General features: G+C 40.3%; 1 protein-coding gene across 1 annotated transcript in view; it reads left to right on the forward strand.

The window, feature by feature from the left end:
* The window catches only part of nphs1 (NPHS1 adhesion molecule, nephrin), a 49507-nt gene that overhangs the window by 29552 nt on the left and 898 nt on the right, over nucleotides 1-19057 (forward strand). The window contains exons 13-27 of the mRNA XM_084725835.1: nucleotides 273-402; nucleotides 580-752; nucleotides 1843-1983; nucleotides 2541-2681; nucleotides 6416-6537; nucleotides 7117-7276; nucleotides 7446-7602; nucleotides 8545-8696; nucleotides 12030-12141; nucleotides 12230-12411; nucleotides 14140-14187; nucleotides 14510-14632; nucleotides 15212-15260; nucleotides 16204-16336; nucleotides 18966-19047. Coding sequence (XP_084581961.1) covers nucleotides 273-402; nucleotides 580-752; nucleotides 1843-1983; nucleotides 2541-2681; nucleotides 6416-6537; nucleotides 7117-7276; nucleotides 7446-7602; nucleotides 8545-8696; nucleotides 12030-12141; nucleotides 12230-12411; nucleotides 14140-14187; nucleotides 14510-14632; nucleotides 15212-15260; nucleotides 16204-16336; nucleotides 18966-19047 — 1905 coding nt within the window. The remainder of the gene's footprint in view (nucleotides 1-272; nucleotides 403-579; nucleotides 753-1842; nucleotides 1984-2540; nucleotides 2682-6415; nucleotides 6538-7116; nucleotides 7277-7445; nucleotides 7603-8544; nucleotides 8697-12029; nucleotides 12142-12229; nucleotides 12412-14139; nucleotides 14188-14509; nucleotides 14633-15211; nucleotides 15261-16203; nucleotides 16337-18965; nucleotides 19048-19057) is intronic.

The raw sequence follows: 19057 nt of genomic DNA on the forward strand, positions 1-19057 counted from the left end.
CCCAGTGTGGGATCTTATCTTATCTTATCTTATCTTATCTTATCTTATCTTATCTTATCTTATCTTATATTATCTTATCTTACCTTATCTTATCTTATATGACATAACTGACCAAATGACACCATGACAGCAGTCATAACATTCATAAAGACTCCTTTATGCTTGTGACAAGTGTCATGACATGGTTACGACACTGTAACAGTCTTATGGCACACCTCTTCAAATATAGTGTGACCAGACTGTCTTATCTTGTTGACTCCATGGTTCTTCAGTTCCAGCTATAAGTATGAAGATCACAACCAAACAGGAGGTGCTTCGTCAGGGCCAGACGCTAAATCTGGAGTGCCATTCTGGAAGCAGCAACCCAAAGGCCAACATCTCCTGGAGCCTGGGCGCCCTCAGGTTTGGCAAGGCAATCAGTGGAAAGCTCATAGCAGACTGACACATGTTGATAGGGGCATTTTCCTGGCTAGTTCATGGCTGATATTTATCCTGTTAAATATGGCAATGATGCATGATTGCTTGTTGAACTTGAACTCCCCTGTTGATTGGATGTGCTGGATGGGATTTCTGTCCCAGGTTCCAGGGAGTGGAGCAGCCACCCAGGAAAGCTCATTTTGGTGGAGTGTCAGCGAGCAGTTCTCTCTCCCTGAATCTGAGTTCACAGCATCACAACCAGAGGGTCATTTGCCAGGCCTACAGTCCTTTGCTGGCGGAGGGGGCCAACACTTTCTTCAAACTCAATGTACTTTGTAAGTGGGGGGTGAATTGTTTCTTCATTTCTGAGTTTGTTTGTTTCCCTTTATTTCTTCTTGGCGAGTGACCAAGAAATGTGGTTTGCATAAAACTTAAACGATGCATAATGATGATCTATGATGGTGTGGGTGTAAGCTGCTTTACTGCTGTACTTTTGCACAGAAATGTCAGCGTATAGTATGTGTATGTGTGTGTTTTTTTTTTGTTTACTGGAAACCTTTGTTGTGATTTGTGGGTCTGTTGAGCTCTGCGGCAGTGTGTCCTAATTGTGCATTTGCTTTGCTGCATGGCCATGTTTGTCTTTGATGCCATTTCACAGGCAGCAGCCAGCCACTGCTTCAAAGCTTGGTACTGTGTACGAGCATGAAGGAATGTCACTGTGTGTTTGTGCAGAGCTGCAGTTGGACAACAGCGCTGTCACTCGTCGTTTTAATGCCTGTCCCTCTCCCTCCCGCATTGCCTAACTCCCCCGTCGTCTAAGTATGTGAAGTTGTTTAGATCTGGAATTATTGGTGGGATGTCGACTTTCTACTGGTTTGACTCTCATTAGTGTCTCTTACTGCTTTCATGCTCAACATGTTTTTGTGTGTCTTTGTGTTCCCCTCTTTCTGGTTGTTGTCATTTAGAGGGTCTGAGTTTATATTCGTGCCTCTGCGCATGTATTTTTGGTGTAAATCCAATAAACACAGTATGTCGCTGCAACGTCGTGATCAGGACACTCATTTAGCTACAACGTAGCAATGGTCCTCCAACATTACACTCAAAATGTTAAATTGCAGTGATGTTACTGATGCATTACATGTAGAACATTACATTGCAGCAAAATTACCCTACCTTGCTCCTCCCATCTTAGTAGGGATGTTATATGGGACATCCCAGTTATATTAAGTGACGTTGTCACAACATCTTTAAAAGCATACCTGCAACATTTAAACTAACTTGCTGGTGACAACACTCTGGAAATTATCTTGATGGTTGCTACAGCATTACATGTTACAAAAATTACATTGTGACTGTGTTTCTGCAGCAACTGTGTGTTAGTAGAGAATTTACTGTAGCTATATTTGTGTGCTATATGTGTGTCAGACCCACCAGAGTTCGGCCCAGAGCAGCCAACCAAGGTCCAGGTGCTGGAGGATGACATGGCAACCATCCCACTGCTGGTCTCAGCTAACCCTGAGGAGGTCTCCTGCACTTGGCTGCACCGCAGGGAGAAGCTGGTCAAAGGTGATCCAGGGCTGTGTGATGGCTCTATAAACCAGGTCCTAGTTGAGCTGAGCCAGCAAGTAAGCACTCAGCTCTGCCATTCAGGGCCTGAATAAAACATGGCAGGTTAGCCAGCATGGGACCCTGCCAAATGTGATTCTCATTATGGCTCTAATGTATGCAGTCTAAATGAGGATTGCTGTCTCACTGAATACAACACAAGGGTTCTAAACCTGGCTTCTCCTCCAGGCCGGTGTCATCAGGGCCCTGCTGCCTGCACCCACTCTCTTTCTCTGTTAACTCCATCATACACAGCCCCCACCATAAAATGACTGTATCCTGAAAGTAGAAAAACACTTATTACTATATTTTAACTGCTGTGGTACAGAAGGTGTCTTTCACTCAGCCTATTGTTGGCTTGATGTGGGAATCCAGCCAGGCCAATCAATAATGCAGGATTAGATGTCACTTAGAGACCGGCGGCCAGAGGACATGCGGTTGATGAGCGTGTAATGAATACTTAATTTATCATCGGTTTGCATGTCTGCATGTGTGTGTGTTCCCATGCTTGTGTGAAGAGGGGGACCTGCACTACCACTGGTCAGACGACAACTCTCTGGAGATCAAGAACGTCACAAGGAAAGATGCCGGCATTTACACAATCAAGTGCACAAATGACGAGGGTGTCAACCAGACCTCCATCATGCTGGATGTTCAGTGTAAGAACCTACACACAAAGAACTGTAGAGCAGACACATGTGACCACACACGTTCAGATTTTGTCAGGTGTACTCAAGGTTTTATGTGATCATACAAACAAAACAAATTTAAACAAGTTATTTCCACAAGTGAAACTTTTATTACTCATAACTGTAGATCATTTTGCACATATTAAAACTGACATAGGTGGCAGCTGTGCTGTAAGCTAAGGTGCAACTGTAATTTTTTTCACCATGCCTTTGAAAAAAAGTATTTACAATGGTCTAGAGATTAAAGCAATAGTTCACAGAGCACCTATCAAAGGAAAATGGACAAAACAGAAAAAGAGATGAAAATTATAATACAGATACAAATAACAAAGTTACAAATTACTTTACATTGTTGGAACAGGGTTAAAACATTTCAGGATTGCAATGAGGCAAATAAAATCTGACTATTAAAATAATACAATAAAATAATACAAAGTAAAACTGAATAAATTAACCAACAATAAGATTAAAATGATAACAATAATAGTAAAGCAAATAAGACATGCTGGAAATGAAACATTGTACTAGCAGTAATAAAAAGCCTTTTGAGAAATGATTTAAAGGACACTAACTGAACTAATTAATTCTATTTCTACATAGTCTGCCCATAAATCCCAATACATTTTACACACTGGATGTTTAAAATATGTCACAGATCTTCTGCAAGCCTCAGAGAGAAAATATTTGAAATGGTGCTTTTTTTATAATCATTATTTTTTTACCGTCCTGCAGTCCATTCATAATTAATCATCTTTTTTCAGGTTCTAATGTGCCAGATTTGCAGGTATACCTGCAGGTGCTGTGGGTCACAAGTTAACCACATCATTTATCTCTGCTGAAGAGCCTTCCTCTTCCTTTAAATATGGAGAAGGAGCAGAATTTCTTGCACTTTGCAAATCATCCATTTTGCACATTGGATTTGAATCTTTATGCTGCTGCTAACAGCGTGTTTTTGAACTTGTCTAAAGCTGCAAAGTATCAGAACCATCAGTGCTTCCACATGCGCTGACACACCCAGACAACAACATTGACTTTCAGCTCTTGCCCAGCAAACATGCCTGATTAATTAGGCCTCCATGCAAGGCCGTGCACCTCCACTGCTGCCCCAGGCCCAGCCTCGAGCTGCAGGCCCTCTGCCCCGATACTGATGATTTAATAATGGAAGTGTTGAAAATGTAGGTCTGCCTGTTTCACCAAAGCCCATGGTACAGACCTAATGGATTCTGCCGTCCTGATCTGACTGGGCCTGACAGTTGTAGATATTCATTATGTATGGAGGATTGTAGTAGCTTTTATGGGTGGCAGTGTAGCCCACTTAACAATGTCGGTCTTGGTTAGCGGGCCAACATGGGCAGATCCCACCAACCCAAAGGTCTCTGTCTCTCTAGTGTTCCCCGCCACTGTTCTTCAAGTGTGAACATAGGTTTAGACAAGTCGGCACTAATGGTCTTATTGTTGCGAGGACATGGCACTCATGGGAAGTATAAAAAGCTTGTGATGTAGAGGCAAATAAAGATAAGAAGAGGAACGTTGTAGTCAGGGAGGAGAGATGATTTAATGAAGAGAGGAATCAAGGGAGGAGGATGGGTCAGTCTCACATAGTTGATATGCCAATGTGCTGTCAGTGGACGACTGTGTGGGTCACATGCAATGGCGGCTGGTGTTTTTTTCTCTAGGGTGGGCTACGCACACTTTAAAATGTAGTTGAAAAAACTCATAATTTTAAGAAAACTGGCTTCACAAAAGTTTTGAGGTTTAAGTCAAACTTGACGTAAACAAAAACAAAGGTTTTGTTGAGATAATTTACTTTTTTTTTTTTTTTCGGTATTTTAATTCAGTATTTCAAAGTGTCACAGTGAGCTAAGAACCCAACTTGGATTATTTGAGTGCCTTAAAATCAAATCATTGCAAATGAAAATTATATATTGTTAACTTGTTATTCACTTTAACTGTAATGAATTTACTCAACAATTTTTAAAAGACTAAAGTAGCGAAAAGTGCCTCTAAGTGTTCTCACAGGACAGGGACACAGACAAACAGACGATGATCCTAAAGAATATGATGAATTACTATAGATTAAACTACCTGACAGTATATAAAGTAGTTAAAATTAACATTATACAATATAGACATTAGGTTTTGACTCTGAGCTTTTCTTGCATCATCTCACACAAGGTGTTATATACTCAACCACTCATTCTTGTGCATTAAATGTCAGATGCACCATGAGGCACTCATGCGCTGCTGTGACCCAGTGGTGTGTAAATCAGCAACATTCAGATAAATGCTGTTGGGTGGACGTACCGTGCATCCCAGTGCAGTATATGTGGTGAAATCTTTGCCTGGGTAGAGTCAAAGTTCAAATTACAGATGGAAAGACAAAAAGTAGTTCACACTTAGTTATACTATAAATAATCAAATATTTCAGTCAGATGATTAATAGATGCATCTTGTTTAAAATGTTTTCACACATTATAGACGTATACAGCACAATAAATGCCAATAAAGAAGGAGAGAGTGAGTCATTGATATAGGAACTGTGGGAAATTATTATGTTTGGCAATGTAACAGATCACATCAATTAGGCTTTTTCAGATTTCAGTTTTGCATTGCCTTTGTATTGTGCATGCTGATATGTGCTGCTCAGGGGCGTGTCAATGAGACTTTCAAGGCAATCTGAGAGTGGACAGTCTGTTTAAAAAAGTTTATGTAATCTATAGCTTCTTCCCCTTTGTAAGATCCTGCAGGTCAGGTGTTGGTTTCCCTTTGGCATCCACAGCTCTTTTTTTTAATAAGCCAGAGCTGAAAAAATGTTTATTATCCACACTGATCACCGCAGTTAAGCTATCCACACTAATAAGTGACAGAAGTTGGCGAGCAGGCAGACTCCAGATCTATGAACAATCTTATCAGAAAAAAAGTCCTTTAAGTCCTTTGTAGACAATATCCACATGGCGTCAATTTGTTCTTCCAATAGATGCTATGAGCTAACTGATTAGCTTACAGAGAAGCTCATACACACTCGCAAAGCTTAGAATACACTGGGTTTAGTGCATGCAGAGACACAGGTATCGTCTGCCTCAGATTTCAGGAAAAGCGGTTTTTAGGAGCAAGCTGTGACAAATACTTTAAACCTATTCCGACTAAGTATATGAAGTCCAGAGAAAAACTATGAATGACATAGAATGAATAAAGAATACATAAATACATAAAATTATTAATAATGAATCTGAAGAAATTTCTAACAAGAATTCGGGCAAAGAATTTGTGCCCCAGTAATTTAGAAATTTTTAAACTATATTTTATCGCAGATTATGCTCCTACTCACAAACTATACAATAATTACACTGATCATTAAAAAAATATATATTTATATGTTTCAAAGTAATTAAGTCTCTTTCAGCGCAGGTCTAGGTTGTGAGTGGGACAGTGCCCCAGCACCCTCTATTGGCCAGGCACCACTGGTCACATGACCGAGTCGGTTTGTTTACAGAAGCATCGGTAATCCTCCAACATATAGAGAGGTTAATGGTGTTGTATCCGAAACATAGAGGCCAATTAAGACAGGGTTATGAACAAGTTCAAAGGCAAACAAGTGTAAGAGTAATTATAGGAACACAGCTTTCCTGTTTAATGGGTTGGCAAATGATTTGTCCCAGTTTGGCCTTTTAACCTTTTAACCCTGTCCTGTTTTCTACTCTCAGATGCTCCCAGTGTCAAGGCAGAGAAAGACCCTGTGTTTGTGAACGTCGGGGAGACAGCAGACCTGATATGTGTGGCAGATGCCAACCCTGTTATATCTGGCATGTTCTCCTGGAAGTTTCTGGTGAGAGCTCAGATACACACACATCCACAGAAACACAGCCATCCCCTGAATTATATTACCTTTATCTGGCTTCCTTTTTATTATTTTATCTCTTCTTACCGTTTATCACTGGCCTTTCTAAATGCACAGATGCACCATATTTCACCGGCTCTAACTATCCTTCCACCCCACCTCTTCCTGCTCCACACTCAGCCCAAATCCAGAAAAATAGCTTTCATTACTGTTGCGTGACTAAAGGGCACATTCGTCAACGTGGCGTGGTCTCTGTATCTACTGATGCCTTCTCCGTTCTAACCCACCCCTTGGCAGTGCTGCGTGTCCCGCTTTCAACCTGCGCAGCCCCTCCTTTTCTCTTTTTCCCTGTGGCTCTCCAACCCTTGGCATTATCTTTCTCTGTCCTCAGAGCTTGTTCCCCCAACGCCCTTTCCTATCCGCAGCTCAAGCCCTGATGGTTCCCTGCTCGACTCTCCCTCTACCTGTCTTACTCTCCCACCCCCCAATTCACCCAGGAGGAGGGGAGTGTGTATTGAGGGATAGCTGCTGTCTGCATCTTGTTCCCCCTCAATCTGTCTTCCACAGGGAGACGGGGAGGTGGAGATGGGAGAGGAGACTCAGGAAGACGAATCCGGCCTCCTGACCATCCATGATGTGACTCGGGCTCACGCTGGTCTTTACCACTGCACAGCCGATAATGGCATAGCCCCCGCCGCCACTGTGGATGTGCAGCTAGTGGTGCAATGTGAGTTTGTCGTATTTATTCTCGGTGTCGGACAGGAGCGAAATGTACATGAAGACTTATTTGTGGGAACATGCTTGCGTTTTTGTACCTGTCAGTGAATACTTGTGTACATTTACTCCTGTGTTGTGTCTGCTTTCTGCATGGTTAACCTCCATCTTGTCTTGTGTAGTCAAACCAGAGCTTCAGAAAGGAGCCCAATGGAGGAAGGTAGCAACCAGAGGGGACGGCACCACGACAGCTGAGGTTGTGTGTCAGGCAGAGGGGATTCCTCGTGTCAAATTCTCCTGGGAAAAAAATGGTGTACTGATGGACTTTGCAAACCCCAGGTCATAGAGTAGGCTTTATTGTTTTTAAATGATTTTCTTGCTAATCCTTTCACTGCAAATAAAGATGCTAACTAGAACCATAAAGGGTTCTTTGGCTTGTCCCCATAGGAGAACCCTTTTTGGTGTTTTGTAGAACTTTTCATAAAGGCTCCACTTGGAGCCCTTTCAGAGAGTTCTGCCTAGAGCTCAACATAACAGGTTAAACCTATAACTATCAGTGAAAGATTTCCCCCAGAACCCTCTATGAGAGGTATGAGAGAACCCTTCTGTGGTGTAATGGTTCCACCCAGGACCTTCTTTGAGAGTTCAATCCCAAACCTTTTCAGCTTCCAAGGGTACCAACAGGAACCAGCTAAGGGTTTCCACTGAAAATCTTTTTTACATTCCAAGGGTTTTATCTTGAACCCACCCAGGGGGGTTTAATGAGAACCCATTTATATTATGGTACAAAAAAACCCTTGACGAACCCTTGATGAAAAAGTTCTTTCTTCCAAAAGGAGTTCTTTCAATGAAGAGGTTTCTTAATGAAAATACTGGTCTTACAAAGAATCCTTCACAAACCCTTTGGTTCTGAGTAGAACTTCAGTCCTTCAGGAAGAACCCTTTTGGAACCCTTATTTAGTGTATAACCTTCGATGCTACTGTCAGTGTTTGGTTACATATTGATAAGTCCTTACAATTAGATTAGGGTTTACCCCAATATAATATATTCTTTTGCTATTTCTTGCTATTTCACCACTAAATCCAGATTTACTGCATTTTATACTTTGCCTTTCACTATGCAAATACCTGTTTAATGCTTCTTTGATGTGTGAAATTGGGTGACTTAGTGCAATCTGCAGGACATCACAATCCCTGCTGTCTGCCTGCTCAGGATTTATCTCTCTTTCTCTGTGTGTGTGTGTGTGTGTGTGTGTGTGTTGGGGTACGTGCTTGCTGCAGGTATGAGGAGCAGACCGTGAGGGAGGGCTCCTTCCACACCAGCACAGTTCAAATACTAAACGTGAGCGCGGCTCTGGACTACGCTGTCTTCAGCTGCACTGCTCGCAACTCACTTGGGGAAGACAAGCTTGACATTCAGCTCGTCAGCACAAGTATTGTATCTGTATACATTTGTGTGTGGGTTTGTGTCTCTTGGTGACTCAGATTCTCTCCACAATATCCTCGGTCGATGTCCTCCGAAAACCAAAACGTCAACTTTTCATGAGCTAAGACCTATCTCAGGGTTGTAGCAATGTATTTTTCAGATAGTCCAACATGTTCTTTAGTGGTTTATCTGGCTTCAGATATAGAGATTTCTCAGTTTACTTTTCAAAATCACCAAATTCAGAAATCCAAATAAATAAATTAATTAATTAATTAAAAAATGTTGAGAAAACTCATAAATTCAAGGCAATTGTCTTCACTAAATTTTTGAATTTTTTAGTCAGATTCAAACTCTTAGGGTTTGAAATTAAGTTAAAAAAAAGTTTTGCTGACCTATAATCTTCTGTTGAGATAATTTGCTTTTCTTCTTTAGATGAATTTGAATGTGAGTGCTCGAAAATGAAATAGTTGTAATTATTCACTTTCACTTCAATAAGTTTACTCAACAACTTTTGAAATAAAATGTTTTTTGTTTCTTAAGGTCAAAGATTCACGTTTTTGCTAAATAAGAAAAAATCCCAAAAGATTACTGGTCAGTAAAACTTTAAAAAATTTATTTCAAAAGAGTTTTGATTCAAAATTTTGTGAAAACAGTTGCCTTGAAATTATGAACTTTTTTTTACAGCATGTTTTTTTTCTTTGGGTACCAGTGAAAGGCTAACAATACATACTTTTTTAAATTCAAATTGAATGGAATGACTCTGTGTGTGTGAAAGGGTAACTTAGAATACAGAGCCAGTGAGAATTAACACCCAACTCTGCAGCTCCACAAAGCTTTAGACACTTTTTGTTCGTTGTTTGGTTATCTGGCCTCCACATAGACAGTATGGTTGAGCCTTACTGTAACACAGTGTCCCCGATCTCAAAGCTGCTGGTAAATGTTTCCACCAAAAAAGCAGAGTGAACGCTGCGTGGCCAGCATGAAATGTCAGAGAGTGGATTCTGAATTTAGAAATAAAAGTTCCAGATAAAGAGTTGGTGGACTAAACCAGAGCTACAAGACAAGTGTATATGGGATATTCACTGGCCTTGGTGTGTCTCTGCTTGATGTGTAGGTAATTGTTTGCTAATGCAGCTCAAGTCTTTCTGCCCCCTAGTGGTGAAAAATCACCATACACAGCTTTAAATGAATGGCAAATGATCAAAGTCAGCAGTTAGGGCACACAACATGTAGGGATTATGCATATCACGTACTTGGCAGTGGAGCACACATTTTTCCTTTGGTTCTAATTTGGCAGCATCTCAAAATAATTGTGTCTGTGCTGCTTTGTCCAAGGTTTATCAGCCTTTTCCAGCAACATTACAATAGTGTGGGAGGGCCATTGAACATGCAGAATTCTGTAAACTGGAGAGAGTTGTTGCTCCTGAGTGTCAGCCCTTTAAGGAACTTATTCTGTCGCTCTATCTCTACCTTATCATTTAGCCCATAGCACTACTTCACTTCTCCCTCAGATAATGCTGCAGTGATACGCTTTGCTCTCCCGGCATGCTTAGACTTTTTCTGCCTCCAAGCCACCACTGTATCCTTGCACCACACCACCATTATCAACACAGTCCTGCTCTCAGCAAAGGCCCACAGCCATCACTGGACACATTTAATGTTTACTATAAAAACCATAAAACACAATCCAATATTGGCCCTGTTTTTCCCCAGTCGTTTTTTTAGTGCTGTGAATATTCATAATTAATCTGACGCAGTGATAATAAATTTTATATGCTTCCTTATCATTTTAGAGCCCAAGAGGAAGAGAGAGTTTTTTTTTTTTTTTAGCATGGTGCTTTTTGGATTTGAAGGAGACGAGATCCAAATAAGGCTGACCCCTTCGCCCTGGAATCTTATGAGTGGAGCTGATAGTGGGAATTATTTACTCTGCAAACTGGGCTGCAGCCTGGAGCAAGAGACGAGCAGAGCATCCCCTTCTTATGTTGCTGCTCGACTATTTCTCCTCCTCCTTCTCTCCTTGACTATCTCTCCCTCTGCCCCCAAAACCACCCTTATTTTTTTCCATGCTCCAAATGCAAAATAATCCACTTTCACTTTCACTACCCTGACTGAAGCAGTGCCTCATGTCAGACTGAAGGCCTGGTTAGCCTCCTTTGATCTCTGTCCACAATATTGATAATAATCAAGAGGCTTCATCCTCCATTGCATGACTTAAATTGGACAAATCAGCCACTTTGTTCTGAGAGGGATCAGCCAGAGCTCTGCACATGTTTCCTGATCATTCATACAACAAAGCACAACCTTAAGAAAAAGAAGCAGCTACAGAACGATGTGCTGTTAAAAATGCAAAGCTGTTGCTGTCAAAAAGTTGTTCTCTGGAGCTGCTGGAATAAACTGTGATTAAGAAGAGATAAACTGTTAAAAAACAAAGAGGCTTTAGAGGCTCACTGACAACTTTTGACCACGATGATCATTTCTTCTTCCTGATTTCACTCATTCTTTTTAAATATTTATCATCAGCTGTGATGATCAATTTTCTTAATTAGAGGGATACTTTGGATTTATTTAACTGGGGTTATATGAGGTACTTATCCATAGTCAGGGTCTTACCTACAGTAGATGGTGGTCGGCACACCACTAATTTGGAGAAGTTGTCCCGTTGTCCTAGGAGAAGATGTCCTGTTGTCATGGGGACAATAAAAATAGCACCTGGAACGTAGTGCTGGGACATAGTCTCCTCCTGATCACCATCTACTGTAGGTAATATACTGACTATAGATAAGTACCTTATACAACCCCACATCAAAAAACCCAAACTGCCCCTTTAAATCTCAATGGACTCTGAATCTGTCTGATTTAAAATGCAGTTTTATTAGTTAGCAATATGTGATAATTGTGACAACCTGAAATCATATCAATCATAACAATTACACCCACAAATCCAACATTTTGCTCTGAGGTAAACAGTTATGACTGTTCCTTCTGGTGCACATATCTTGTGAGAATGAGAAAAGTGTGAATATTTCAAATCGTTTTTCTTGCTCATCTATTTCTATCCAGAAAATCACCTCTGCACTTTAGTAATATCATCTTTGTCTATTTATAACCACTCCAAAACAGAGAGGGAGGCCGGAGGGGAGGCACGATCCTACAGGCCAGCAGGGCCTCGTGTGTTATTTCTGCAGATACAATCACTCAACTGCCTCCATTTCTTAGCACCTAAAGCCTTTTCAAATAGCCTCCTGTCGAGTGAAGGTGTTCTCCTCTTTGTCAGTACTTTTGCAAAATCAAGAGCACATTTACTTTTTCCACATTTCTTCTTTTCTCTCGCCCTCAGGTCACCCAGATCCTCCTTCGTCATTTCGCCAAGTCAGCACCACCCACAACTCGGTCACTCTGGAGTGGATCCCCGGCTTTAATGGAGGTCTGCGGCAAAAATTTCGTATAAGGTGAAATGTCAGGAAAGAATGTTGGTTTGAGAATGACACCATCTCATAATCAAAGAACTGCACTTGACAGGTGCCTTTTGGTTGGCAGGTACTGGTGGGCTCAGTCAGCCAGTTTCCTCTACGTGGACGTCTTTCCTCCCAGAGCAACAAGCTTCACTGTCACTGGCCTGCAGCCTGTCACCACCTACAACTTCTCTGTCAATGCCCTCAATGCGATGGGAGAGAGTGGCTATGCTGACAGCAATGCAGTACTGACCATCACCACAAAGGGTCAGTTTGGAGTAACCCCAGCTTGACACTCAGAGAGCCCTACTGTACAACCATCCGATGATCTATTTAGCAACTTATTATGCTCACAAGCAGAGGTTGGAGCAAGTTGCACATGTGCAAATCATAAGCAAGTCATAACCCTCAACTCTCAAGTTACTGTGGTGGGAATCAAGCAAGTCAAGTCCAGTCCCTGCCATAAGTCAAGCAACTTCATAAGTCATACAAAATTCTGACGATCCCCCAGTTTTCACATTTAAATCAGTTAAAAGATAAGTTTTATTCTCAATTTAAACAAAAACTATTGCAGCCTGCTAACACCTTATACATTTTACTGATATTTCGCATTTTGTGATCAATAACAAGCCTTCAAACTGAATAACAATTGAGTCAGTCTATTACAGTCTAATACCTCTAAAACAGAGTCCAAGTCTAACATTATTGTTAGCTTTCAAGCTAACGTTTGACCAGCCAATAAGTTAAAAGGACACCTTCATGGTTTGGATGAGCAATTAATTTCAATTTTTTTGAAATTTCTATGTGGCCACTTTGAGGCACAATATTTTCCTGTTTATTTCACATGTTGTTGATTTTAGAGGCCTTTGTGGACAAAATCAGTACAGTTTCCACCACCATAACCACAAAATATATGGTCAAAAATAAAAATTAATGAAATAAAAATCTCCCCCTGCTTCAGCTTAGCTGGCTAATGTACTTCTGACTGTAACGTTGCAGGGGAAAATGTGAACACAGGTTCATTTCATCTGAGTTCATGGAGAATCTGACATGTTGACAGGTATTAAGAATAGCCATATATAGATATACAGTCTTCTTACTGATGATATTGTTTGCTTATGGAGGTCATATAGAGGCATCAGTATTAAATTGAGGCTGTTTCATAATCAGTTCAAATTAAATATTATCGTGCTGCAGAGATGTCCTGGCTTACACATCATATGTTACAGACGTAAGAAAACATCTTTGTTAGATATAGATCCACGCAAAAATCACACCTTAATCATTTTCATGAGTTTTTTTTAATATTGCAATTGCCATATCAGTAGAAATAATCAGAATTTGATTTTTTTTTTCCAAGATGATCCAGCCCTAATTCATTTACAACCCCCATCTTTGTGGATTTTGTAGTGACAGCATACCACTGTTTACTTGTCACTAACATCACTGAAACATAATCCTTGAATTCAAATTTTGTTATTTTTGGACTAGCCTGCTCCATCGTAGCTGGTCTGCAGTGTCCTACTTGCCTGCTAGGTTTGTGTGCATTGCACTAGAAATCATACAAACATGTTTTAATTGTTTTAACAAAATGTGTTAGTCAAGCAATTCTCAAGTCCTTAAATTTGTGAGTTAAAGCCATAATTTGCAATGTTTTCCTAAAAAAAAACATTGTATAGGCTTATATACATAATGCCTCTCAACCATCACTTATGACACACAAGAAGTGTGTGATGGTGTCTGTATCTGCAGAGACTGCCTGTATTTTCTTTTATTTCTTATTATTTTGCTGTGCATGGTACGCTATACCAACCCAAAACATCAGTATTTGACATCTTGGGAACGAGAAACAACAATCAACTATGTTTCTGGTGTGTTTATGAACACCTTGGACAAATTCTACTGATTCTACTTTTAAATCTGATTCAAGTCAAGTCATGTGACCTCTGCTTACGTGGTACCAGTTTTTGTAATTGTCTCTTTCTTTCTCCGCAGAGAAGCCAGAAGTAGAAGTCTCAGAAGATGACGACTCAGTCTCACAGAGTGAGTCTTTTATCACAACTCCCTGAAAAAGCTCTTAAGGGCAGTTGGAAATTGCTGTTTGCACAGCAGCTAGCTTCATTTGGCTAAATCATGTTAATGTATGCACCTCCAAGGCTGTTAATGTTTGCTCTACGAGAGAAGCGGTTGTCATGGCAGCCACCCATACTTTTTCCCCTCTGCTAGTCTTTAATCAATAAAGACAATTGAGAGAGCGGTTGGGTCTGTCTCAGTCAGTTTTTATCTTTCTAAATTTCCATATTACTTCCTCTTTAACTTTCATTGTTATGCATTGAGCTAATGTTTCTAATATTTTGTGAACTAGGTGCGAGTGGACTGCCGGCCTATTTGACAGTGGTGTTCACGGTGGTGTTTGGAGTGGTGCTGGTGTTAAATTCACTGGGCTGCTTCTTTGGAGTGAGGTGGAAAAAGAGGCGAGGGCAGACAGGTAACCATAATGATCTTTTCATCTGTGGATGTGAAAGTGTTTCTTCCATCACTTTCTGTCATTATAATGTCCTGAATCCTCAGCAAAACTCAAAAGAGATGACTCCAAACCATGATGCAATTGTCAGCTCAGCCTCTCACTCCCTTCTCATCTCTCCATGTCCCTCTTTCTATCCGTCTATCCTGTCTCCTCTTCTTCTGCTCATTCTCTAAGCCTCAACCTCCTGCCACATTCATCCTTCAAAGCTGTCACTTCTGCGTTTCATCCATATCTTTTATCTCATTTGCTAGCTTTATGTCCTTCTTCCATCTCTCCTTCTGTCTCTTTCTATTTGTTCTCCAGTCTAACTGTCAGACAGGTTCTCCCCTCTCTATCTTTTATTTTTCATTCCTCACCTTCCTCTGCCCTCTGGTTTTCTACATAGATTTTCACAGCTTATGCGTCTTCCATGCACTCTCACTCTCCGGTCCTTTTTTATTGCTCTGATCAATTTCGGTGCTTATGAGATGATGCTCCTCTCTTCAACTTCTAATTTCCGAACACTAAGCCTCTTTCCTCCTGTTCCTGTTCCCCCTGCAGGGGGTAGAGGAGGCAGCGTGTCGGACGGAAAGAAGAATGAAGAAGAGGGGTAAGTTAAGGCCCTGCAGTAGAAAGCAATAAAGAGAAACACATCCAATCCCTTTAAGAAGTCTGAGACCTGATCCATTGGCTGACCCAGCTATTATAACAGCCAGGCAGGCAAAAAAAAAACCTCCTGTCAATATCCATTTATATTAGTGACATCAAACTTGCACCACAAACCTGCAATAAATGGGTACACATGATACACCGTTATTAAGAACTTGATGTATGCAGTGAAAAAAGTTGCTGTGTGTGCATCTCTGTTAGTGCATGTTGGAGATTAAGAGTTGTCAAAGATGTGTTGAAGGCAAATACACACACCACTTGCTTGTACTCTTTTGGGATGCAGAGAATTAAAGCCATGTCAGTCACAAGGACCTAATTTAATTTAATTTAATTTAATTTCTATATTTTATTTATTGTTTTAAATGTATGTTTTATTTATATTTTACTTATTTATTTTTCTTATTTTCTTTTTTATTCTTTTTTTCTATTCATATATTTTATTTAGTTTTTTTATGTATTTATTTTCTTATTATTCTAATTTTAATTTTAATTATTATATTTGTATGTAAATATATTCTGATTATTTTCCTTTTCATCATATTTTTATATTTTTGATTTATTTTTTGCATTTATTTATTTATTATATATATATATATTTATTTACATTATTTGTATTTATTTATTTACTTTTCTTTTTTCTCCCTATTTAGTGGTATTAAGAGCTTTGTGGATGCTATGCATTTTGACAGTTGAGGATTTTGAATGAGCTGCTGCATGTGACTATAGACATACCTCCAACATAGCAACTTTATGTTTGCTCTATGATCTCAAAGGTCCTTTTGATAAATCAACAAAGAGGTGATAAGTGTATGTGGGAATTTACTCTTTTTATTAGGAGGTGTTGAGAAACTAAGTGAGAGAATCTGATTTCTCCATGTATTTAGGTCCAGCCAATCAACCGGAAGCACCTCCAATAAGTATGAGACCAGAGAAAAGATCAACGCTGCAGCCCAGCGCACCCTCCTCATTGACTCTGGATCTGAAACAGACAGCAACGTCTATGAAAGCTACGCGGCGGTAAGAGCGGGAAGAAAGGAGGAGGAAGAAGAAAGGGAAGAGCGGGATGAAAGGAAAAGAGAAAAGGGCAATTAGGAAAATATGCAGAGACACCGAGAAGGCTGAGTAAACAGATGAGGGGAGGAAAGAGGTTAGGCAGGGGGTGAAGGAGAGGAAGTGGAGAATTCAGCCATAACAAGGAAAATGGATAGATGAACTAATGAAACCTTTAGCTGTGCATAGAGATGGAACATAGATCAATACTTCACAATTAGCATTCAAAATACACATCGATCGCAGAAGAATTATCATTTTGTACTTTAAAGGGGCCAACAAGGATTTGAACCTTGAAGAAAACTGTTGAGCGAGGTGGAAGAAAACACATATTAGTGTGCTGTCAGGATGGGGTATAATGAAACAAATCCCTGCAGAGGCAGACTTTATCTCTCCCCTAATTTAAAACAGGACATACCTGTAAGGGCTGGTTCAGCCAAATTACCAAAAGTAATCGGTTTTCTCATTTACCTGTCGTGGTATCTAGCCTCAAGTGCAGATAGCTTGGGTTTTATTTGGCCAGGTTTTGATGTTTCAGCCTACACCTTAATACAATGGAGACAGTATTGAAAGCAGCAACATCTCATTCTCTGAACAATATGACTACATTACTCTGGATGTTCCACAGACTGCGCTGCCAGCCATTTTAATAGGGGCTATATCTTTGGTCTTCTTCTGTAGTTCCAATTAATTAAGATCCGGGGTAAAATCTGTCTGATATTTCAAGTTGTCCCATTCGCTTGGTGAAGGTGTCTGCGACGGGTAGAGGCAGCCGGGCACCCAGCCCCACAGTGAGTCTGAAGGCCTGAGTGTGGACACGGACACCTGTGGACACCACAACTGAGTGTGTGAGACCAAGGCAGCTTCCCTGAGCTGAGAGGCCTCAGAAGTATATTTTCAAAACAGTTCACACACAGGCCTAAACTGAAAACTGCTGGCCAAAATGACTCATTTTGTATCCAAAATGCTTGAACTCTTACAAAAGATTAATAATGCAACAAAAGCAAATACTTTCATCAAACAACACACTTTATGGTCAAATCAATATATTCTTTTGATCATTACACAATGGACCACATACTACAAAATATAGCTATGAATATCATCCAGCCCATCTTTAAATTGTGCTATATGTCTGTGCCGTTAGTTGATGAAGGCTTGGTTTTGAGCCAAAAAGGCAAGTAAGCAAATCACATGAACAACATGAATTGTATTCTTTTCTGCAATGATCATTTTACTACAAATAACAAACCCTGCTGCACGCTGCATCTGTTCATTTGACCCTTTTTTACATGCCCTGCTGAAGTACTGCAAAAAGTTTTCTTTATTCGGTTTATTCTAATGTGGAGGTCTTTCCATTCCCATGAGCTGTCACTGACATGTAAAACCTACAGTAACCACCTAGACCAGACCAAGTCCAACATTGAGTATGGTACAGCTTTTGTACTGCATTCTGTCTTCACCAAAGACCCAATAAAAAATCACCTCAAATCAGAAATACGCAGAAACTGCAACAGATTTTTCCATATAATTCTTTTTGGCTGAACTACAACAAGAGGTCCATCCCTATAAAGGTCAACTCGTCTTCCTTGGGTCCCTCTGCCATGGCCTCTCTCTCTCTCCTAATGTGCATCTCTCTATGATCCTTGCTTACAACACAGAGGTGGCATCGTTTATGGATGGATAAGGACTGATTGCTGATTAAAAAAATGTGTGAAGGAGTTTCACACGGGTGCAGCAGGGATTCATACTTATGCAGCTAATTTCTATCAGCTGTGAATGGATGTTTTCTCCACGGAGTTCTGGGTCTGTGTATAAGATCTGTTTTAACTGTTTTGAGAAAGGGTGTGAAAAATGCATGAAGCCCATGAAAAAGTGTTAACACATCTAAAAGAGAAAAGTCCTACCTTGCGAGAAGATGATGATGAAGATCAACTGGATCCCAGTTTCATTAAAGGGATAGTTCAATTTTTCACATGGGAGCAGCACATCTCTTTCTGTCCAAAAGTGAGCTAGCAAATTTGTGCAAAAACATGTCCATATATAATACGAGTGATTGTAGTGGCACCTCTTATTTCTCCCTTGGCAGATGAATGAGTTCAGTGGCTAAGCTATTTATTTGTAATTAATATGATTTTCTTAAGCCAGTCTTGTTTCTGTGTAACTGGGTACTTACTGTGTACTTACTTATAATTCCCTGCAGCTCCCTGTTTCCCTTCAAACCTTGTCCTTTTTGAGGATGTTCCCTTAAAAAAGCTGCTGTGGATCATATAAAAGCTACTGCTTCTCAGAAGCCAAAAAAAGTTCACACACCCCCACCCCACAGTTATTAACAACCATTAGCAATAACTGGGGAAGCAACTAATAAAGACGGATTCAAGTTGAATTTTTGTGAAATAAAGTTTGGCGTGATAGCATCAACCAACATAAATCATAAAATATTCTCCAGAGGCCGGTAATTTGGGTGAACTAACCTATTTTTACTGGAATGCCCCTGTACTGACATAACACATGTGGAACTGTTGTTTACCTGAACTCTACCTTACTTAAATTCAAAGCTGATCTGATGTTATCTCCTCTGCTTCACTAATTTCAGGAAAGTTCCCATTATTATTGTTACCCCACTGGTGACTACATGCCGCCTCTCACTCCACACCCTGAGGAAGTACGCCGGCTCGGTGAGAGGCA

The sequence above is a fragment of the Lutjanus erythropterus genome, chromosome 9 (assembly GCF_056507025.1).
Source record: "Lutjanus erythropterus isolate fLutEry1 chromosome 9, fLutEry1.hap2, whole genome shotgun sequence".
Taxonomy (NCBI): Eukaryota; Metazoa; Chordata; class Actinopteri; order Lutjaniformes; family Lutjanidae; genus Lutjanus; species Lutjanus erythropterus.